Source organism: Platichthys flesus, chromosome 14 (assembly GCF_949316205.1).
Source record: "Platichthys flesus chromosome 14, fPlaFle2.1, whole genome shotgun sequence".
Classification (NCBI taxonomy): Eukaryota; Metazoa; Chordata; class Actinopteri; order Pleuronectiformes; family Pleuronectidae; genus Platichthys; species Platichthys flesus.
This window is the reverse complement of record NC_084958.1, coordinates 17,229,030-17,251,697: the sequence shown is the minus strand read 5'-3', so window position 1 is coordinate 17,251,697 and position 22,668 is coordinate 17,229,030. Positions and strand designations below refer to the sequence as shown.

General features: G+C 42.8%; 2 protein-coding genes and 1 long non-coding RNA gene across 4 annotated transcripts; all 3 read right to left on the bottom strand.

Annotated features, from left to right (window-relative positions):
• Positions 1–2,915: 2,915 nt before the first annotated feature.
• LOC133968904 (aquaporin-1-like) lies at positions 2,916–4,978 on the bottom strand. 2 transcript variants are annotated; one of them, XM_062405156.1, is made up of 5 exons: positions 4,836–4,978; positions 4,295–4,683; positions 4,017–4,181; positions 3,367–3,447; positions 2,916–3,263 (listed from the first exon to the last, which is right to left on the bottom strand). In XM_062405156.1, exons 2-5 carry the CDS (start codon positions 4,661–4,663, stop codon positions 3,069–3,071), a joined length of 810 nt encoding a protein of 269 aa, XP_062261140.1. In that variant the 5' UTR covers positions 4,664–4,683; positions 4,836–4,978; the 3' UTR covers positions 2,916–3,068. The 2 variants fall into 2 exon arrangements, with proteins under 2 accessions (XP_062261140.1, XP_062261141.1); XM_062405157.1 differs by having other exon boundaries at positions 4,295–4,680; positions 4,836–4,969.
• A 43-nt stretch (positions 4,979–5,021) lies between these two features.
• On the bottom strand, positions 5,022–5,487 carry LOC133968905 (uncharacterized). Its single transcript, XR_009924150.1, has 3 exons — positions 5,388–5,487; positions 5,126–5,249; positions 5,022–5,033 (listed from the first exon to the last, which is right to left on the bottom strand). It is a non-coding gene; the product is annotated as an uncharacterized LOC133968905 (long non-coding RNA).
• A 7,131-nt stretch (positions 5,488–12,618) lies between these two features.
• LOC133968367 (aquaporin-1-like) lies at positions 12,619–15,109 on the bottom strand. The gene is made up of 4 exons (XM_062404362.1): positions 14,632–15,109; positions 13,806–13,967; positions 13,514–13,594; positions 12,619–13,213 (listed from the first exon to the last, which is right to left on the bottom strand). Exons 1-4 carry the CDS (start codon positions 14,992–14,994, stop codon positions 13,034–13,036), a joined length of 786 nt encoding a protein of 261 aa, XP_062260346.1. The 5' UTR covers positions 14,995–15,109; the 3' UTR covers positions 12,619–13,033.
• Between the last annotated feature and the right edge of the window lie 7,559 nt (positions 15,110–22,668).

Sequence of the window (22,668 nt, the reverse complement as noted above, 5' to 3'; positions counted from 1 at the left end):
CGGGTCAGGACCTCTGAATTACAGTTTGCACCAGTGGGATCCCCAAGCCTCTGCCCCCTGTGACAACAGTTTATAGCCGCACCCTCACGACGGCTGTTAACTGAACCATAAGGTGTCGTGCTGATGTTTGGAGAAAACCTGTGAAAACACAGGCCAGTGCTGTCACGTAGAAAGAGCTGAGGGGTCGTTTTCGTCACGTCGGTGTGATCCCTGCGGTCTCAAAAAGGGGAAGCGAGAAGTGTTTTACTCTGCAGTTTAGACTGGCAACTTGGTTCTCGTACACACTGCTCAACCAGATATCTAACTTTGCTGCCCCCCCCCCCCCCCCGCAGCTTCCCTCTTCTGACACAGCACTTGCTGAACATTTGCCAAAAACTGACGAAAGGCAGACAGGGAGGGAGCGTGGTGGGTCGCTCTCGGGCTGCAGATAGGGCCCTCCCAGTATCAGTCACTATGTGCAGACGGGGTGAAGAGGGCCAGTGGCGGGGTTATGATTACGGCTAAAGGCAATTACTCTTCTGAACTTCATCTGTCACATGTTTTGCTCCGTGCGTTGAAAACAATAATAATATAATCTTTCTTTTTTTACTCCCCTTTATTCCTACTAATTGAATCTGGAGTATTTACTGCAGATTGATCGGGTGTGATGTCATTCTGAGGGCAGAGCTCTGAGGTGTAATGGAATGCAGTTTAAACTGTGACATCTGTGGCTCAGAAAAACTTCATATCAGCCTTTTGCTGTACAGCCAATATTTGACAGCAATACTCATCATAAAATCATTAATGAGTCCTGACAGTAAAAATATTTTAAATATTGCCTTAATGAGAGAACCTGACTCTTCAGAAGTCGCGTTGAATAGAATAGTGTTGTTGAGATGAATAAAACATGTCACTCTTAAATCACAAAAAAATCTAATGGGACAATAACTGTTTATTTGGTCTAAATAAATATAATGAGAGCACAACGCTCCTGTGCCAAATCCTGGAATAATCAAGCCTCAGCATGAGAGCCAAATAATTTGATGGAGGACACTCGCAGACAAAATGAGTGAGTGGCAACAAAAAGAGCATTGTCCACGTTGTCGAGGACAAACTTCAAAACAAGAGGCGAAACACAATGCTCTGCCCTCTGAGGTTAAGCACACAAAGGCGGTCGATTGTTCGACCGGCCTCTGAGATTCCACCATAAAAAAAATATCATGTGAAGAAGTGTCATGTCTGATAACTGAGATCCTCCCATCAGCTGTACCTCAAGGACCTGAGGAACCACACTGACCGAGTTGAGGCGACTCAAACCAGAGCAAAACGATATTCCTCCTTGAAGGGAGGAGAGACTTGGAGGAGAAAGACGTATAGACTGAGTGTCGATGAATGTTTTAATCTGATCCAGCCATTTGCAATTAAAGAATTACTTTGTCGATTATTTCAGGCTCTCGGTTCATACAGCGGCTTCCCTTTGCTCACACCAAACCCTTTTCAGCCTGTTGAAATTATTACCTCTGCCAATGAGCTTAGGGTTTCATCTGCGTTTGTGTGTTTGTCAGCATAATTACTTTAAAAGGACTTAAACCATTTCCATGTCATTTTGCAGCGGGGTGGGGCATGACCCGAAGAGGAACCCATTACAGTTTGGTGCGGGTCCAGATCACGGGGCGGATCCAGGATTGTTTTTTTCACTTTCCTTCAAATTGTGAAATAGGGCGTGTTTCAACACTTTCATTGATTTCTCAGATAATAATTCATGGATCTTGATGAAAGCAGAAATCGGAGTTTGTGCAAACCGGTGCAGGTTTATCTGTCGGGTCTTGAGGGAGGCAAGAGCTCAACTGAGTTCAATTCATATGGTTTATAATTAACTCTGGATGTGGCATTTGGTTGATTTCTCAGAGAATAATTTGTGGATATTTATCAGTCATGTTTAGGGAATAGATATTTATCAGTGTGGGCATGTTGATGCAAATCCAAAAAGAATCCAGGTGTTGTGAATTTAGACTTGGTTTCATAATGGCACGGCTGTTCGATCCCAGTCTTCCCCATCTGCCTTCCGACAAGGCAAGATACTGGGCAAGATACTGAACCCCCAAATTGCCCCTGATAGAAAAGTGCTGCTCATAGACAGAAAAGCACTAAATAAATACAGACCATTTCCCATGGACTCTCCTGTTGTGCTTCAGTAGACCAGAGCGATTATCCATCTTTGATCTCACCTGTCTTCAGCTGTTGGGCAGTAAGTGGAAGCTGGACGTGACAATATAACAACACACCTTTACTCCCTCCCTCACAGGCCATCGTAAAAATAATTTGGGACACTGACATTTTGTTAATGATCATCTCACGCCCAGGAGAATAACGGTCGATGCACAACAAGGGGAGGTGCATCCAACCGCGGCGGCCACGCAGCCTCTGATTAGGTCACAACAACTTGCAAAGTATACTTTCACAACCTTGGCTGGATTGCCCTCGGACCTGCAGCCTCTCTGTTGGGAAATGTGCCGGGTTTGAAGTCATCTGATGGTTATTCAATGATTAGCCCTGGGTTAGGGGGGGGGGGGACCATCAAATGCTCATAAGCCATTAAACGGGATGTGAGACGGGCCGTGTGCGTAGTTTGGAGGGACATTCTTGTGACACAGCCAAACAGGAAATCTCCACGATGGCCTCATCTTGTCTAATCATGCATTTTCTTATAAAGAATCTCGTGTAATTAGATGATCCACATCCTCGCGTTGTTTTACAGTCGAGAGGTTTGGGACCGGTGCCAAACACCTTGAATAGAATGATAATGGACTCAGGTAATACCCTGTAAAGAAACCCATGTCAAGGTCATTCAGTTCTAATAGATTCTGGTATTTGTGCAAATAAAAAAAGGATGTGTTAACTTTGATCTGACCTAGTTTAATAAGAAAACAAAGACATTGGAAGAAAAGGATGGAGCTTTATTATGTGAAATGCACGGATAAGTCAATACACACTGCACAGTTAAAAAGGAAACCAGCTGTAACATTAAAAGCATCTTAGTTGTTTATTAATGTGCCGACAGCCAGATAAGGAATAATGTTTCATGCTGTTCATTGTTTCGGCCACTGACTCGGCCCCGGGCTGCCGTTGTCCTCCTCGGTTACTTCAGCTGCTCGGTTTTCCTCTTGCGGACCATGAAGGAAGACGGAACTGCGAGTCCTCAAGTTAGGTGTTCGTGGGTACAGGAGGAAATCGTAGATAAGAGATGCGGCCATGCCTCCGCACATCGGGCCCAGCCAGTAAATCTAGAATGATGGAAGTTACATTTGTCGTTTGACAGAATAAACTGTGGTAAAAAAAAAAAAAAGGAGAACCACAAAATGCTTCTCAAGTGTTTTCTGACATTACCCAGTGGTTCTTCATGTCACCTAGGATTACAGCCGGGCCAAAGGAGCGAGCAGGGTTGATGCCACATCCAGTGAAACTTATCTGTAGATAACATTAGTCCAAAAAGTAACTGACAGGAGAAATAAATACAGAAATACAGTTGTGACCTTTGTTGAATTGAGTTTTGGCACCAGTCAGCTCCTCAGTCACTCAGTGCAGCTCTTCATCTTTTGCCAGGAGAGCAGCTGCCAGACTTTTATCAAAGCTGAAACTGCTAATTCGCATTTAACTTTATGACACTTGTGTAGCTGCCGTTGAAATTGTGATTTGTTGTACTCGCTTGCTGAACTGCTGGCACATCAGCTGCATGCACTCACACAGAGGAATTATATAATGAGGGAGAAAAATATAAGAAGTCTTGAATCATTACCAACAGTTTTTAAACACAGGAAAATAGTGTCCTCAATAATATTTAGGCTGAAAGGGATATTTAGTTTTCAACATTGAAAATGGTTTTCTAGAAAACTCTCAAAATTGTGATTCTCATGAACCCTCTGCTTAAAAAGTTTCTTGAAATTTGTTATTTTATGATTAATCAGCACTGGGTCAAAATTGCTGCAACAAAAACAATTCAACAGATTTAACAGAGATACAAGAGTGTGACCTCTTACAGCTGCAAAGTGACCGAGCCCCACGGACAGCCCGATGGCCAGCGGTGCAAAGCCCTTGACATGACTCGCTTGTCGCTTATCAGTCACAGCGATCACACACAGCACCAGCTGAAGGGTGGCGAGGAACTCGATGAGAAAGCCTTGTCCTGCAGTCACATTGTTTAGCTGAAAAAGACAGTTAACTACAGCTGAAGGCAAAAAGTTAGGACCAAATCTGAATGAAATGATTGGTTTACATAAAACTCTGCCGTTCCGTCAAATGAGAGAAAGGCGTTTACCTGATTTACCCCGAGAGAACCTTTATGTTTGTATCCATTCACTATAGCGCTCGCTGTAACTGCCCCGAGCATCTGTGCCAGGATGTAGAACACACACCTGAGGATGCTGATCTGGCAGCTGCCCAGCAGGCCCAGCGTGACGGCAGGGTTCAGGTGAGCTCCACTGACGTGCCCCAAACTCTGAACCAGAGTGGCGATGGCCAGAGCGAAGGCCAGAGAGACCTTCAGCTCCTGAGCGAGCGTCTCCCCCTTAATGGCGCCCTCGCTCTTCCCGATGATGGCAGACAATCCGACGAACAGGAACAGCAACATACCGAGAAACTCTGCAGCCACGGCCCGCCAGAACACCAAGCTTTTCAGTTCCCTCATGTCTGCTCCTAACGCGTCTGCTGTGAAAAAAAACCCCAACATGTCACCTACTTCAGTATTTATAGTGAAGGGGTTTGTGCAGAGGGGGAGGAGAGAAAAGATGAACCAGGAAAAAGATGCACTTGAAACTGGACAGAAATTGATTTTTATGTGACAAAGATAAGCAACGCACAGCTAAAAGTCCACTTCACACTTCAGCTGGCCTCTTGGACCATATCACATCCTCAATGTTGTCCAGGAGCGGCTCATGAGTGTCCGTGTCCGCTGAGGAGCTGATGCTGGACAGGTCTCTTGTGTTCTCACTGGAGGCCTTGTCTCTGGGGGTCAGAGATGATTGTACAGAAGAGCTGCCACCACACCAGCAAAATACCTGGGAGGAGGAAGAGCAGGACAAGCAAGACCCGTTTCAATAACTGGTGAAAACAAAAACCACTTTCTGATTTAAAGCTTCCCAACACGTACCCAATGATCATCAAAAGACTGCATTATAACCGCCGGCCCAAAGGATCGAGCTGGAATCATACTGCATCCTGTGTAGCGGACCTGTAAACCCCTATCAGGGGAAAACACTGCTGGCCTCCCCTGGCTGTTCATCAGCAGATTACACACAAGCCTTATTTAGCGTCAGTTCATCCGTCGCACATCCATTGTGTCGGGCCACAGAAAGACTGAGAAACCCATCTGACAAATGAACAAGGAAGGGGAAATGTTTTCGTGCACTCACCCCGGTGAAGTGTCCCAGCCCTACGGAGAGTCCGATGGCCAGAGGTGCAAACCAATTATTAAAATGACTTAAAATCTTTAAACTGGTGCTAATCAGTGACTATACTTCCCCCCTCCACCCCGGCTTGGACTGACACACACCCTCCTCCAACCACTGAACATTTGAACATTTGAACATTTGCACTACACTGTTACTTTTTTTACTACTGTCTTATCCCACCTATAGTATATTCATATATATTTATCTTGCTCGTAGTTCTTATATGTACAATACCTGTTAATACTTTACTATTCCATATATATTTCTTAGTGTACATATCTATTTATTTACATTCCACTTTAAATACCCACAATACTCTGCACTTTACTGCCTTTTTTGCACTTCTGGTTAGATGATAAACTGCATTTTGTTGTAAAAAGTACTTGTACTGTGCAATGACAATAAAGTTGAATCGAATCTGAATCTAATCCTGCAAGATAAAACAAAATGCAATGTACTGATGAGGATTTAAAACCCTCCTTACAGAAGCCTTTGCTTTTGTTGCATGACAGCTACAAATCATTGATAATTAAAATCTGACATTCCAAATGAGCAACCCGTCACTGGCAGTTTGCAAATGAGGAAGTCTTTGAGATAAGAGAAACCTTCAGACAGTGAGTGTCTGGCTTTCACAGACAATCTAGGTTAGGCTGCAGGCAATTCCCCGAACGCCACTCGAGTAGAGCACCAAATGTCACAGGAGCATTACACAGGGAAATTGCTAGCACACAAGGTTCCTCCTCACCTTGTTAACACAGAGGAAATCTGCGGTTCCAGGCCCGATACCGTACAAAATAGCACTGCGGGCCACCGCTCCCAGAACCTGAGCTATCACATAGAAAAAGGCCCTGAGGACACTCAACTGACTGCTGACCAGAAAGCCCAGGGTGACGGCAGGATTCAGGTGGGCACCGCTAATGTGACCTATACACTGTGCTAGGGCGGCAATGGCCAGGCCTAAGGCAAACGCCACTTTCAGCTCCTGGTCAAGGGACAGATTATTCCTGTCCCCTATCACAGACAAGGGGCTGATAAAGACCTAGATGATCAATCACAGAGACTCGGCAAGGACGGCCCTCCAGAACACCCAAGTCTTACAGTTTTTCTCCATTGCTTTGGATCATTTCACGAAACAGAAATGACATTCTCAGAGCTCTAAGTGCAATTGGCAAAATATCCCATATGGTTCAGATCAACAACATAGATCACCTTCAAAAGGGCATATCTCACCCAAAACAGTTAACTCAAGTTTCCAAACCAAATCATTTTCTCATATAAATAGTCAGTGCCCCCAAAATGAAAATTTCCTTCTCGATTGCTGTGGCTCATCTCTCAAAACAACATAGATGGTTCAGCAAAACTCCATAGCACACCTGCAAAAGGTCATATCTCTCCCAAAACAGACAACTCATCAGTCAAAACTAAATCCTTTTCTCATACAAATAGTGGAATGGAAATTGTTACAGTAATTGCCATACATCATGCTTACAGTAACAGAAAAGGTGTACAGCACTATATACTGTCAAACAATAAGCACATCAAAACTAAAATTTGGTATAGTGAGATATGACCTTTTGAAGGTGATCATGTAGTTGTGCTGAACCATATGGGCTATTTTGCCAATTTGCACCTAGAGCTCTGAGAATGTCATTTCTGTTTCGTGAAATGAGCCAAAGCAATTGAGAAAAACTGTAATCTTACTGTGTGATTGGTGATCAGATGTGTGAAACTCAACCTTGATTACTAAAGTTCTAGTTGCACCTGAAAATTAAGCCGATGATCAAAGATCTCCTTATTACAGTATATACCATGATGATTTTGTAATGTCCGACATGGCCACTCACATAAGCTCATGCTAGCCAGCCGATTGATTTGGGAGAGTCTGTCTAAAATTCAGTTTGGCTGCACGAGCAGGACCTCCACCACACCACCTCCACCATGCCACCTCCTCTGCTTCTCTGCTGCAACAGGAAACCCTGGTGCTGATGCTCTCATTCACTCACATGGGAGACCACGACAAACTGCTGGTTTGTGTCAGATGAAAAGTTAACTCAATAGTTTAGAAAAACATGTCCCATTGAAATGTGTTAAATGATGGAAGTGTGCTTTTAGAAATGAAAAAAAAACAGAGCAGGTTAAGGTTCAGTGTTTAAAATGAAGGTGAACAGGATCTATTGGCAGAAATTGAATATAAAGTAATCCTAGTGCTGTTTTCACTAGTGTGCGATCATCTAAATTGTGCAAAATCATTGTTTTCTTTACCCTCAAGTCGGCCCTTTGTATTTAAATACTTTATATTTAATCTGGAGCAGGTCTCCTCTACGGAGGCCACCATGTTTTTTTACAGTAGCCCAGACTGGACAAACTAAACACCTTTTGAGTTTTCAACTGAAGACTGTCACAGGTTCTCTTTCACGTTTGGAAAGGGAGGGTGAGCTGAGCGATATTCACCACTAGATGTCACTAAATTCTACAGACTGAACCTTTAACAGGAGGGTGGCTGCAGCAGGGTGGCTGCAGCTCAGTGGATCCAAACAGCAGGTTCCATTCCCAGCTCCAGAAAGTTCCCTGGACTCTGAACCCTAAAAAGGCCTCTGATGCAGAGGAGGTTATATTTTCATCTGCATCTGATGGTTAGTAGGAGCACACAAAAACCACTGGTTCCACCAAACCTGTTTGAAGAACTCATTGATGAGAGGTCATTTCCAACAATTTCTGTAGTTTCTCAGAGAACAATTCATGGATCTTGATGAAAAAGGTTGATGTGCTGTAAATCCAAAAGAAGAATAGTTTCCTAAAGGAGCTGTTACCATTCTAGTTATAAATGGAATATAATGTATTCTACTTTTTCACAATTATACATTTATGTTTTATATTATTGCTCTAACATGAGCTTGAAAATATACACCCGGGTTTTTTGGTAAAATAATCAAGGCAGAAAAGCTGCTGGGCGTGTGAAGTACGTCCGTCAGATGTGTGAAGGACACTCACGGCCCTGCAGCTTTTAGCCAAAGTCTTTGTAAACGGTTTCCTTAACTTTCCCTCTACTTATCCCTTTCTGAGCATGTGTCACACAGGGTCGGCTGCATTGAACTGAACATCAGTCATCTGCCACTGTAGGAAGGAAGTGGGACTTTTTGAATTCACCAAATGGAAACGGGTCTTTTCTCTGTGACAGAGCTGACGGGTTAAAGGGCCCCGGCGCTTCTTCTCTTCTTGTAAGAAATAGAGAAAAGAGACTTGTCAAAGGTTCACTTCATATTAAACACATCTGCATTTCTCCTTTTAACTTTTTGGACCTTTTTGCCAGATATTCCCTGATTCATTTAATTCAGTGCTTTTTCTGTCATCTATCTAAAAGTCACACTGCAGTATTGTAGGAGTGTAGAAACCATTTACAAGACAGAGATGACAGTGTAGCTGTGAGGACAGGATTGGTTATTTCTGGAGAGCAGGATGGAGGAAGAGTAATGATGCAGAGAACCGACAGGAAGGACAAAGGTCACTAGGGTTTCTAGCCCTGCGAGCAGGAGCCGCTCCGTTGACCTTACAACTCACCAGTACAGGGCAACATTCATTTGTCGAAATAGAAAATCACTTTTTCTTTTTAATTGACACATGCATATCAGATTCTCTAATCCTCTATTGACGACATCATTCGTCAGCCTCAGCTCCAGGTCGACTGGCTCTCAGCAGCCAGAGGATTCGTTTTATTGAGCAATAAGGAATTATTACGAAATTCACAGATACTTAAAAACAGGCAATTTCCAAATAAAACTAAAATGTTGTCCAGAAGTTGCATGAAAAGAAAGTTCTTCAACTAAGAGGCGTTTTGACACTTGATAGTCTGGACGATGGTCTAAACCAAGCTTTGTATCTCTGTTAGAATGTTTACATTTGATCAGGTTATTTTGGTTTCACATAGTTATTTAAGGAGATGAATAATACTTTTTTTTTATGACATACGATCTAATGAAAACCATTGAAGAAGTGTTGGAAACACAGCAATAGTTGCTGAAACTGCCAGATCGCCACATCTCATCAGGCAGGTGGACTTATTTCAGACCAGAAGATTAGTCAGAGATAAAGAAAAGGCTTTTGATTCTGGTTGAGGAAAGTCTTATAGATAGCCCCCCCCCCGCCCACCCGTTCCCCTTGTTCAGTAAGACCACCTCCTCACATGAGTGGCCTCTGTTCACCCATGATGCCCCCCCCCCCACACCTCCTGTCTTTCACATGAAAATACAACACAGTCAGGACTCATCCCCCAAATCTCGTCTTCCTGCAGAGACACAAATAACACGGTGATGCAGGTGGCCTGTCGTGAGAGAATTGGGCTTTAACTCAACTCAAGACAAATTATAGGAAGATCCCCGAGCGTTTATTCACGCAGAAATGGAAGCAAGTCAAGTATATAATCAATACGTTTGCTGCTCTGTTAAGCCCAGTGAAATGGTACTCACAGCTTCAAAGGTTGTTCCCTTCCAGAAGCTGGAGAAGAGTGAAAACACGAAATCGTATCACGGGGAAAGACAGAAAGCATGACCCCAGAAAAACATCCCAGATTGTCTGAATGGTGGCAAACACAGCAGCTATAAATACTCTACTTTTATTTGTAAGACCAGAGCTGATTCACACAGGTTCTATATTTTCTAATAATATGAAATATGTTGGGATCTAACAGGCGTAAGACAGGGAGGAGAAGCGGAGGCAAAACCATTTAAAGCACCATGAAATAAGGACATGAAATTCTTTGAAAACAGCTGCTGCTATCTTGAAAAACAGGCCGAGAGCCAACTCAAACTTTGAAATACCTCATGATACCGAGAGTCATAGAAAACCGTTGCTCCTCTCTTCTTGGAAAACAAGTGTATCTGTTCTCACCCTGCAGATTTGGGGAGATTTTCAGTTTTACACCACATGGAAGGTGGATCAAGAACAAGTCAAAACAAGTGAGAGGGAGAATAGATTGATAACAAGCTGGGGTATATGAAAGAAATCAGGTTGGAAGAATTGGTTAAACACATGAATTAAGACTATAAAGTTTAAAATAAACACAAAAAAACTTGGAATTAACAGTAAAAAGTTAGAAAAGACCATAAAAATTGGAAAAAATTATTAGGAATTTAAAACATACATAATAAAACAATCCTGTTATAATGTGACAGTATCAAAAACAGGTTGTTAAATATGTCATTCTGTGGAGATCCAGGTTGATGTGTGGTCCCTGGTGTCCAGTTTGGTAAACACATTCACAAGCCTGAAGATTTACCCGATACTAAAACCCACGTGCAGTGGGTTACAACACTTTACAATCAGGCTTTACAATCCTGGGAAGTTATTATGCTGGCATCTATTTGATCTTAGAGACGATGACCAGGTAGAAACTTTCCGATCCCAAGTCTGTACCAGTCACTCCGGGGACGTTTTTGCTGGGATTCTGCTGTGGTGATCCAGTGATTCCAATATACCTGTTGAAGTATCAGCATGTAAAAGGCCAAATGACCTTGGGCTTTCTGCTTTTGATGAATCCAAAACAACTTCCCTCTGAAGACTTAAAAGGATACTTCCATCATCCCTTTTGCCCTAATGTCATAACAAAGATGTATATTTGCAAATAGGACTCCTCGTCCTCCAAAACAACGTGATAGGACGTGGTGTCTCTCTCATAAGCCATCTCCTGTCTGTACCCTGCATGTGGGGGACGTGGCCTCCTTTTAAAATGTTGCCGCCGCTCTTTCTGAGCCGTCTCCCCTTTGTGCAGCAGATCCTAAAGTTCACGGGTGAGAACACTCTGCTCCTGTGCGGTGGAACATGATGGAGGCTTAATACCAGCACTCTTCATCAAAGGATGAGAAAAAAGGCTGCAGGGTTGAAGCCCGGAAACGGTTCAGTCTTTTTCTGTCTTCCTCCGATGGCACGATGCCTCGAGCCTACCATGTTAATCCGCAGGGGAGTGAGGGAGGAGAAGAGAGAGAGAGAGAGCGAGAGAGATTGTGAGTCAGAGAATTCTTGTGCATGAACAGTTTCTTGGCTGCTGGAATAAGGACACACTCGCCAACCTGGCAACCTGGCACTGGACGCTTTACTGCACCCAGGACCAGAATATAAGCTCATATTTCCCATTAAACCGTATTTAGTAGCAGATGCACACTAGAATTAAAGTTTATGTAAGTGCAGTTTGATAAGAGAGGCAGTCTGTCAAGATGAATATTAATTATGCCCAAACCAGTAATTTCCAAGCTATAAATTGTAGGTTTATTCACAAAAGAGTTTAGATTATAGATGAAACATATGACAAACACATTCAATATTTATGTTTATTAACTTAACATGCAGGTCTATGTTTTAAAGGGCCAAACTCCTGTGATTCACTTCAATCTAAACACAGATTTAGATGGATAGATTAATGCATTCATCCCCAAAATAAAAATTAGGTCTTATACATAAAATTAAAATAAACAAAATACAAATTGCGGATCTTCAAATGAAAATTGTTATTATTATTATTATCAATATGTCAGACGGTTTGGCCCCAGCTCTTCAGGAGACCTCTTTTCACTTTTATCAGATAAACCCGAGGCTAGCTTTCCAGATGATGACCTCTCAGGGGCCTCAGACCTCGAGATCACAGGTTGACTTCACCGGTATGTCAGAAACAAGAGGGTCGTAGTTATTCCACGACCTGCACATCTGTTGTGGTAATTTGAATCAAATCAAAGCACAATATCAACTAATGTAGGCTGTGAATTGTTCAGTTTCGTCCGGCGGTTTCTTTATTAAACTTTACTTGGTGCCTATTTTTACAATTTAAGTTTTATTAAACCAGTTTACATTCAGTGAACGTGGGGCCATTACTAGTTTGTTGTTGACCTTGGGCCTTGAACTTGGAAGCAGCAGGGTGCACACTCAAAGCACAAAGAGCTGAACATGGTGGGTGGTGGGGACATTAGCATGTTTTTCACTTTGCCTTGAAGCTCTGACATGTTTGTCTGACCTTGAATGAATCTGTACATTATCAATTAGATTTTGCTTCTTTTAACAAACTACAACCTAACTAGTATTGCTGATGTCTGTATATAGATCCTATATATCATATTAAGTTTTTAGTTTGCAAAGAGGGGAAAAAACATCTGGTCTATAGTGACTGATACCAATATCTCTTTATCTTTGATGTAAGAGCACCAATAAGAAACAGCAAGTGTTTTATTTACTTAAAAAAGTGAGAGACATTTCAACAGTGCACACACAATACATCATCCATCAGAAACAAAAAGTGATACAAGAGAATAGAAATAAGTATACAAAAAAAAAAAAAAAAAACTTGTCTCAACATAGAATACTGATATGGGAAATAGATTCAACACACTGCTCCGTCAAGACGTTCACCACCTCGACTCGTAAGTTTGATCATCAGTTTGAATACAAATTGTGTGCTGGGTCAAACAATGGAGTGAAGGACAATGAGACGCCAACTGACCCGTCAACACAACCCTCATTGGTATTTCAAACAAACAGAGCACAACAACACCGGCTTCCTACACTAAATTCAAGAGCTTTTTACAGGAGTATGGACATGTGCAGCGGCACGGGGCGGTGGCGCGGCGCTACTTGGACGTCATCTCCACGGTGGAGGTTTCGTTGCCTCCATTCACGTCGTAGTCGCCCACCGGGCCGCTGACCAGCACCTTGATGCGCTCGGGGAAGTCGTCATATTTGGGGGAGAGCAGGAAGTCGTAGATGAGAGCTGCTGCGACGCCGCCGCACATCGGCCCCACCCAGTAAACCTGCATTGAGAAAGCAGGGGATCAATCTCCGGGTCGATATTGGCCAAAGTCATGGACAAGCCGTTCTTATCAAGGAATTTCCTCTCCAGGTCATTTTGAAAGTTTTACTTTTTTCAATACCTCAGCTGAAACAACAATAGAAATACTATAACTGATTAACTTGGGGCAGACGGTAAAGGGGTCATTGGTCTGTTATGGAATTTTTGGTGTTACTTAAGCTTGACATGGTCTGATGTGCCGTACAGAAAAATGTGAGGCATGTATCAAATGCGTGTGTGTGTGCTCTCCTCTATGACTTACCCAGTGGTCATCAAAATTGTTCAGGATCAAAGCCGGACCAAAGGAGCGAGCGGGATTGATTCCGCAGCCTGTGTAGCTGATCTGTAATTAACAACAAAGAGATGACATGAGCGGATATGTCCAGTGAACCGCTCTGGTGTTGTGATCGAGACTGGCAGGCTCGAGGCGGGGGGGGGCGTTATCTCCAACCACACAGAGCACTATCATGTCTGCTGCCGGCTTACACGGCTCGAGCTGAACCTGGATGAATAATACACATGTCCAGTCGCGGTGGACGTGAGGTGAAACTTACAGCTGCCAAGTGTCCCAGGCAGACCGAGAGGCCAATGGCCAAGGGTGCAGAGCCGGTGACATCACGCCGCCTTTTATCAGTGACTGCAATGACACACAGCACCAGCTGGAAGGTTGCCAGCAGCTCGATGCCCACGCCTTGGCTGGGAGAAACGCCGTTGAGCTGCGAGAGTCAAGAGAGGAATCCAAAAACAACAAGGGTCTGTCAGAGCGTGTCAGTTTGGATTGATCCTGTCCCACCACAGCAGCTTCCCACTTGCAGCGGCCACTGGCATTGCCCCGGACGTCTGACAGACTATTTGGCAGAGATGGACCAGACAGCTCATTAACTTAGCATTTGTGCAACGCTGTTATTCAGTCTAAATTAGCTCTCGTGCACCTTGTGTGTGTGTGTGCGTAAGTGAGTGTGTGTGGGGGGTGGAGCAGTTTAACCACAGAGGGAGGATATCATTTGTCAACAGAATTTTGCTTTTCGGTAAGAAGATGACTTATATAACTTTACACAAAACTAAAGCATCTCTGGGATTTAGTGTGCAACGCATCAAATTTACCAAAAAGGAGAAATGTCACTCTGTTGACACTGCATTTTTTTTCTTGCAAATTCTTCTAAGCTGCAGTGTGGTACTGTGTGTTGTGTCATCACTACCCAATAAGAAGCAATGACAGAATGTACAAAGGACAACACAAAGCAATTGTGTTAATTAAAGCGCTGACAAAAGTTTCAACCTCAGCCAAAAACAGGTCACATTTCTGAGCAGTGATGATTCAGAGCTCCACAGGTGATCACATGTTCTGTCAACAGCAACATCATGAAAGCTTTTACTCACAGTGTTGAGCCCCAGTGCATCGTTGTCGTCCGGACGTGATCCGTACACGATGCCACAGGCCAGGGACGAGCCCAGCAACTGGGCCACAATGTACATGACAGCCTTGAACACGCTGATCTGGCAGCTGGCGAGCATCCCGAGAGTGACCGCAGGATTCAGGTGGGCTCCGCTGATGTGGCCTAAACTCTGGGCCAGCGTGGCGATGGCCAGTCCAAAGGCCAGGGACACCTTCACCTCCTGGTCCGGGCTGGCGTTGTTCTTGTTCCCGATGGCCGAGGCGATGCTGAGGAAAATGAAAAGGGTCATGCCGACCAGCTCGGCCAGAACGGCCCTCCAGAAGTCTTTGCTCTTGAACTCTCTCATGATGCTGGTTGTGTGGCCGTGGGTTTGAGCTGGTCCTCTCTAAAGTGTCTTGTACTCACAAACAACAGCAACCGGCTGCATATATAAGGCCTGGGCTGATAATGGTCAGTGGGCGGGCTTTTGAAAAAACTGAAAGAGAGGGCCACACTGAATTAATGAGAAATCCAAAAGACTGGTCTCTTGCCTCCCTCCCTCTGTTCCCTCACCCTCCCTCCTCCTCCTCTCTCTGTCCTCCGGCCCCTCTCCCACTAACTCCATGTGCACCACTTTCTGGTCTTTGGACTTTTGTTAGTTAAAGAGCTGGGTCCTAAAATAGCTGTAACCAAAGGTACATTTCCCACTCAGTATTACTGCAATAACCTTTTATTAATCAAGTTTTCAGTTGGAAAATATGTTTCAAGCATTTTGGATCTAATTTGTGGTTTAGCTGTAAAATTTTCCTTTAGATTAAAACAACTAGGAGCAAAAAAAAAAATCTTTTGCTTTGGTAACCTAATTATAACACGGATCGCCGACAGCACATAAAGGAGAGCCAGAAAGAAGCCATACAACTCCCAAGTGATCATTTCAGGTCTCACCCTTCGTTACACTGAAAAGGTTTTACAAGACCACCCAACTGCCATCTCACACGTGGGGGAAACACTTCGGCACAAAGGGTTAAAAATGTTTAAAAATGTAATGTACAAATCTGTTTTTTGAATTGTAATCTAATTAAATTCGTAACTTTAAAAGAAGGTAAACTAGATAGCAACATTTTAGAAAACCTGTAATAAAATGTGTAGAATGTGAAAAATTGAAAAGCAATGTTAATCTTTAATGTGCAAAAAAAAGTTTGTTTTAGAAAAAAAGTGACATTTCCTGTAGTGCAGCAATAACTTATTACCTGAACGGATGTTTGCAAAATAATTATTAAGATGTTCTAGTGAGTGAAAATTTGGCAGTGGAGTAAAACATCAACTCTGAGAAGTGAGCTGCCCGCTCCACCTGGCCTGCGGCTCGGGGGGGGGGGGGGTGCTAACAAACAGCCGAACATGTCCTGGAAGTTACCACTGTGATCTTTCCTCACGAGAGTCTGGTTATTATTTAACTCAAGTGTCTGATTCAACTCAAATAAAACACAGATAGCCAGAAGCATGATTCCCTTTGGTGTTGATCGCAGTCATACACAATAAAATCAAAAGAAATTTAACTTTTTATTGTGTCATTGGAACGCGTATTTATCAAAGTGTTCCGTCCTTAAAGAAATGTTATGAACTTTTAATAATTAACTGTGCCAGTTTGTGCTTTATGAGCTTATTGGGCTCAGATTTGGAACATTCCTGCCGGTGACAGGGCTGTTGACATGGAGCGAAATTCTAATTTACAATGACTGACGCTCAAATACGTCTTATGCTCCGTGAATCTAATGAGGCCAGCACTGTGTCATCACTGAGCTTCCCTTTTCTTGTAATATCAATTAGCTCAACACAATATTGTTCTCTGACAGGTTCGGAGCATGCTGACGTATTTCTTTGTCATTAAACAGACGCCATTAAGTCCTTTCCTTTAACTGCACATCATCCAAAATTCAACATATGCCTTTTTCTTTTCCTGTTGTGCATGTTTTCTATTATTCTATCTTCAATAAACTTTAAATTGTATTATATGTTGTATCTTAGACCATAGAAAAATGAAATGAAACCTGTTCAGAGTCCTGGGATTATTTCGAGCTCAGTTATTTGTGTGCGTTCCTTGAGTGTGTGTTTCTGCTCAGGAACAGGATGCAGATAAGGATCATATGTCAGAAGGAATAATGGCATATCCTCCTCACTCCTGCACAATATACAGTTCCATTCAAACATATTTGACATCTACCAAAATACACTTCATTAGAAGTTAAGTGCATGGGTTTATATGTATTATTATAAAGTTGATGATACAGTAAAGTGGTTAATAAAGTAAATATATTAGAGTATTATCAGCAAAAGTGTAAAAAACGATTAAGTTATTTCCAGCAGGATTATCCCTGCAGAGGTAACATGAGGTTATTAGTGCTGGTGCTAAACGTCAACATGTTTAATCTCGAGAGGATGAAGCTGATTTTATTATTTTCTGAGCCACTGGGAAGTTTGTTCTGTGACAATTCACCAAAGTTCATAAACTAATCAGGTGTTTTGTCTATTAAATCTTTATCTTCAAAGGAAATACAGATTTTATTTGTCGAACAAGTGTGACACTGTAGGAATAATTTACTGCTGTTGTAAGTTGTCAGGCTCTGAGACAGTATCATTACTGCAAGCTCTGACTGTTGCCACGTTTTTATTACTGCAATGCAAACAGTAGCCTCCTAATGTTTTATTAAGACAAACATATTGTTGAAGTAGTTAATGTTTATAAACTGCTCACACTGTTTTCACAAAGGGTTTCAGTTTGTCTGATTGATTTGATAATAAAGTTAATATGTGGATGTTTTTATGGTGCAACACTATGAGGAAATGTAATATTGTTTTTGTAACATTGATGACTTTGATTGAAATATTTTTTTCTGCACGTCATCATTTAAACCCTGACCAGAGCCTGCTCCAGATCAAAGAGTGCAAGTTAGAATAAGGTACCAGATTATCCAGGTTCACCCTGGTTAAGACCTTAAGTAACTAACTAACTAGGTTGTTAGAATGGAACCAACTAGTGAGGACTGATGCAACAAGTCTAATCTCTAACTTGCAGTGACACAAACTGGATTCATGGACGTTGAGCGAGAAATCAGGGGAACATTTCTCAGATCAGTTCTCAAGCTATAATCGTTCGGTGCAGATTTAGTTCCTGGTCGGCTCCTGATGTGTTGAAGTGAAACACCTATTTCTGACTCTCTGGATCTGAAGTGAAAGAGCAGCAGGAGCTGAACGTTCCAGGACAGGTCTGCCCTGAGGACTGAGTCAAGGGTTTGTATCATAGCGGAAACGCATGATAAAGTGTGGGTGTGCAGGAGTGGTGAAAGTCTGGTATGCTCATGGTGCATGAGGAGTAGCCGCCACAATCAGCCCACTCAGAAATAAGTTGAGGGTTTTGGAAAATCGAGTAAACTGTCAAGACTGGCAACACACGCACTCAATCATATAAACTCTGCTCTGTCCTCTCAGGAGCAGCTCACTGTCTGAGATCTGACAGCTTCACAACAGAGTGTTGACCTACTAACATTATAAATGATTTATAAGTGTTAAAAATGAATTTGCTGGTTAATAAAACAACTAATCTGGCAAATCATTCAAATATATACTCTGCCTTGGAAACAGAGAAAAGACAAACAGGGACAAGTTACCGACACTGATCATTGAAGGTGAGATAAAGATAAGATAAGATAAGATAAGATGAGATTCTCCTTTATTGGTCCCATTTAAGGGAAATTTACAACGGAGAATGACTGAATGATCAGTACAGGTCATAAATAGGTAAACAGTCAATGTAAACAAAAGGAAAAAGAACACAATATATACAATGTGAACAGAATGTATCAAATCTAACGGAATTGCACAGATACAAAATGAGTATTGCACAATTTCTGAGATGGTGGAGGTGAGCAGCTCCAGGGGAACCAGGGAGAGGCGAGTGGCACAGGTGAGATGAGTTTGCCAAAGGAGCTCTGCCTGGATTTAAAAGACAGCAGCAGCGCGGCCAGGGGAGACACACGAGGGACACACACTCTGAGAGACAAGCTGAAATAGCTGGCAAGTTTAAGTAGGGTTGTCTATGTTTTCACTTGTGTGGACGGAATAACAGAGTCTGAAAAGCAACACCTTTGTCGCTGGCTGTGAAGGAGAGATCACAGAGCTCACATCAGTTAGATGTGAGCTAGATTCAGCAGATTATCTCCGTGAAAAATCAAAATGTATGGACACAAAGATAGAAAAAAAGACACTTTTCAGTGGATAATGTAGTATAGTAAAGTATTGTCGACTAAATCCTTATATTATTTTAAAAGGCCTGATTACACATCTGTATAAATAAACCTGTTTTTTATTAGACATACTCTCAATTTGAAGTCTTTTGTAACAAAGATCTACCAAATACAGACAAATTAAATTCTCTATTGTACTTTTTGTTACCTTCTTGATTTTGTGGCACTGCATTCTGGCAGAAGATGAACATCAATAGCCGTCAGCAGTGGTCTGTCTTCACCTCGGTTACGGTAAACGATTCACAAGTTTTTCACAGTTTACATTTTTTATTGATATCTCTGCATCTTATCAGATCTTGAAACCACTCCTGTGTTGCCTCTGCTCAGACTTTCTCCAAAACAAACCTCCGAGGGGGAAGACACATCGGATTGAATTGTGAGGAGCTGGAACTACTATTAAAAGGAATGTGGAGAATGCTTACAAACACTTAAAAGTATAAACACTTGCGTGCGTGATTTATGTAAGAGGTGAAACAAACCTGTAAAAATCTCCACCTAATGGAGCCCCCCTGCTATATCAAGAGCAGGAGGCAAATGTCAGGGGTAGGGGAAAGGTCATGGTGGGCTTGATAATCACATGACACGTTTGTTTGGTATTTGAGTTCAAAGGTGAGAAGAACCATAGGCAGAGGTTGCTGTTATTACCCCATCATCCAACCATGCATGCAGCACAACCATCCATGCAAAGGGAAACCCTCTCTAGCCTCGGGTCAAATCATTTTTTTCGCCCTCACAAAGGTATGTGTGTGTATTCAGGAGGAACTATTCCAACTCTAAATTGTTGCGTAGATCTGCGTATACTTCGGGGACTCCTGCTTCAGCACTACACATTTTGACAGCATGTAACATTTAGCATTGGGTGGATGTGAGGAGATCTAGCTCCTGTCTTTTTGATATAGAAAAAGTTCATTAAGGAGAGAAAACATTGAAAAATCCTGAAAAAATGTTGTAGCAAAGGAAAACAAGGGTGGATTGGAAAATTGCAACACAAAACAGTTAATGACATTTTTAAGTTGTGTGTTTGTTTAGAATAGTTTTGTTTGCTGTGAGTAGCAATCGCGAAGGGTCCTGGTTCAAGTCCTAGTGCCGGCGGCTCTGCAAATAAGAAAAGAAGAACGTGGAATAAATGTCTTTTTCGTGGCTTTCTATGGGTCCTCCAACTTCCTCCCGCAATCCACAGACATTGATGAATAACTCTAAGCCCCCCCCATATCCCCCTGAAATAATAACAAATAGAGATCAATTTAATGATGGAGAGATCAACTGTTACTATGAGGGATCCGGACAACATGACCCAGACAGAGACACAGAGGCAGGCAAGAGCAATTCCAGTTTTACCGGTAAATCTGATGATGACATGGTGGCAAGAACAAGAGTCCACAGCCCGGGCAGCATGAAGGAAAACACACTGACACATGAGATGACCTGGATGTTGGCAGGTTGAACAGGCTAGTTTAAATACCGAATGCCGAATAACTGGGTGAATGGAAGCAAGTGAGTCAGAGAGGAGGGAGGGGCATCTACTTAAAGCTATTTTTCATTGGTTGTACTCATAAGGCCAAAACAATTTAAAACGTAATAGTCGTCATTTCATCGACAATCTCGCTTTGCTGCCACACTCCCAAAGGGATTCAAAGTGCTCCGAAGCAGGGAGAACGGGAATCAAAGCGTAAACGTGCTGAGGGTGTCTGCGGGGACACGGTGGGCTGGTGGTTGAACAAACAGGCCGAGAGGTTAAAAGGTGGCGGAGCGCCGAAAAAACACAGATATCCGTTGACCCGCAAAAACCGCCTGTGACAGTCAGGAACTCATTTTACTAATTGCTCAAATTTAGCTAATTGCAGTTTGATCACAAGGTATTTTGTGTCCAAAGGAAAAAATCCCCACAGCAAAAACAGATATGGCACATTACACATCATCGCCTGCATGTCTTCAAAAATGATTCCCGCTTATTGTTTTTGTTTAGATTCACACAGCAGCTGATGAGGTTGATAAATGTGTTCCCTGACCAGATGTTTTGATCGCCCGAGACACAGAGAGGTTCCTTCTCCGAAACTGACAAGAAGAGGAATTCAGGGACAAGCGTGTGAAAGCGGACAGAGACAAAAGAGCCAAATGACCAATCAGAGGGGTATGCTGCCTGGGCTCAGATTCCTCGCCATGTGCGCCACCGTCATTGTGCATTGTCCTGAAAAAACCCAGATAAACACACAGACACACACACACACACACACACACACTCACACATATACACACCGATCATCACACCCCTGCATACTGAAATTATCACCGGTGAGCAGCTTCCTTCAAAGGCTTCCATTCAACCCCAGGAGACAGTAGCATTAACTCGAAAGAATCACAGTCAAGAGACGAAAGCTGCCTAAATGCTCTGGTTCAGCGAGCTGCTGAGCCTCAGTTTGTTCAGTTATGTAACGAAAATGAAGCATCTCAAAATAAAGAGGCTGGGATTAGCCTATTATCCATTAATTATTCCCCATTGTTGGTGTTTGAAACAAAACAATCAGCAGAAAAAAGATAAACACCAACAAATTCCTGCAGGGTTCTCAGCGTGCTGCATTCAATGAGCTATTTTTAAATCTTTTTTTGTTGTTTTTGTCTTTGTGACTAATCGGATCTTCTCGATGTGAGCGAAACAGCCTTGAGTCCAGAGGGTTGTTTGCAGGGACAGGTGACTCATGTCAGCTCAGACGTTTCCCTGCCGCCTCCCGAGTCCCTTTTATTTGTTTATAAAATATCCAAGGTGTAACGTCTGGGGTGGCTCTTTCAGGATAGGAAACATTAGCAGTTCTAATGCCGCTCTAATGGGTTTTGGCTTATCTGACTTCCCCAGTGAGAGAGTAATTAGTGAGTTATAAGGTGAAAGTGTTTATTTTTTGCAGCAGCCACGATGGGATATCCTCTTATTTTGCAAGTGTCTCGTGGCTGAGGAGCAGTTATTTGTACGGCCGATCCACACCATCGATCACCGGTTTCTGGCAGGTCTTCATAACGTGGGTTCGTACTGGGCCCACTGGGGAGCTCTGCTGTTTTGGTGCAACATCTGCGTGGAGAAATAAACACATTGTTACTCATTCTAACACCTGGGTTGGGCGTTTATCGTCTTTATCTGTGCAAGAACCTCTTCAGTGCACAAAATACGTTTTTTCAAGCTCCCTCCGTGTTTAAATAGTTGCAACAGCTTAAAAGAGTCTTATCTGTGTGGTGGGTTCATATAACTTGAACCAGTAACTGATTAGTCTTTGGGAGGATCGCTGGATGAAATACCGATTCCTCAGCTCTTTAAACGAAGCAGACTGATCTGAACTCACTCGATTGGTTAATTTTGGAGATCGGTTGGATGCTTCTGTCTGTCCGTCTCAGAAGAGATTTAGATTTCCACTCAGTGAGTTCTCTTGAGACTGGCAGACTTGCGAACCCATTCGGGGTCTTTTATTAGAGGGGATCAGTTCCCCTCAATTGTTGCGTGTGACTTCTGGCTCTTTGCCTATTTATTGGCATTGTAAAGCCCCTTGCCTGTGTCCCCCACCTCTACAAAACCAATACAAAAACATTTCTGAAAGGCCCAGTCAGGGGTCCGCGATGCCATGACAACACCTCTGACATCATAGACTTCTTCCCGCTTCGTGAACCATATCATGTTTTCCACGCATCTCTGTGGTGAGATCACCAAGGAGACCCCGCTGACTAACCACATTAGGGTTTTGGGGGAGTTCGGAGGC

Excerpts from the sequence above, each read along its gene's own strand:
- LOC133968904 (XM_062405156.1), bottom strand. The coding sequence starts at position 4,663 with ATGAGGGAACTGAAAAGCTTGGTGTTCTGGCGGGCCGTGGCTGCAGAG. Across the intron at positions 4,182-4,294 it reads GTTCTCTCGGGGTAAATCAG|CTAAACAATGTGACTGCAGG; the intron begins GTAAACGCCTTT and ends TGTCTTTTTCAG. Across the intron at positions 3,264-3,366 it reads GTGACATGAAGAACCACTGG|ATTTACTGGCTGGGCCCGAT; the intron begins GTAATGTCAGAA and ends CCATCATTCTAG.
- LOC133968367 (XM_062404362.1), bottom strand. The coding sequence starts at position 14,994 with ATGAGAGAGTTCAAGAGCAAAGACTTCTGGAGGGCCGTTCTGGCCGAG. Across the intron at positions 13,968-14,631 it reads ATGCACTGGGGCTCAACACT|CTCAACGGCGTTTCTCCCAG; the intron begins GTGAGTAAAAGC and ends TGACTCTCGCAG. Across the intron at positions 13,214-13,513 it reads ACAATTTTGATGACCACTGG|GTTTACTGGGTGGGGCCGAT; the intron begins GTAAGTCATAGA and ends TTCTCAATGCAG.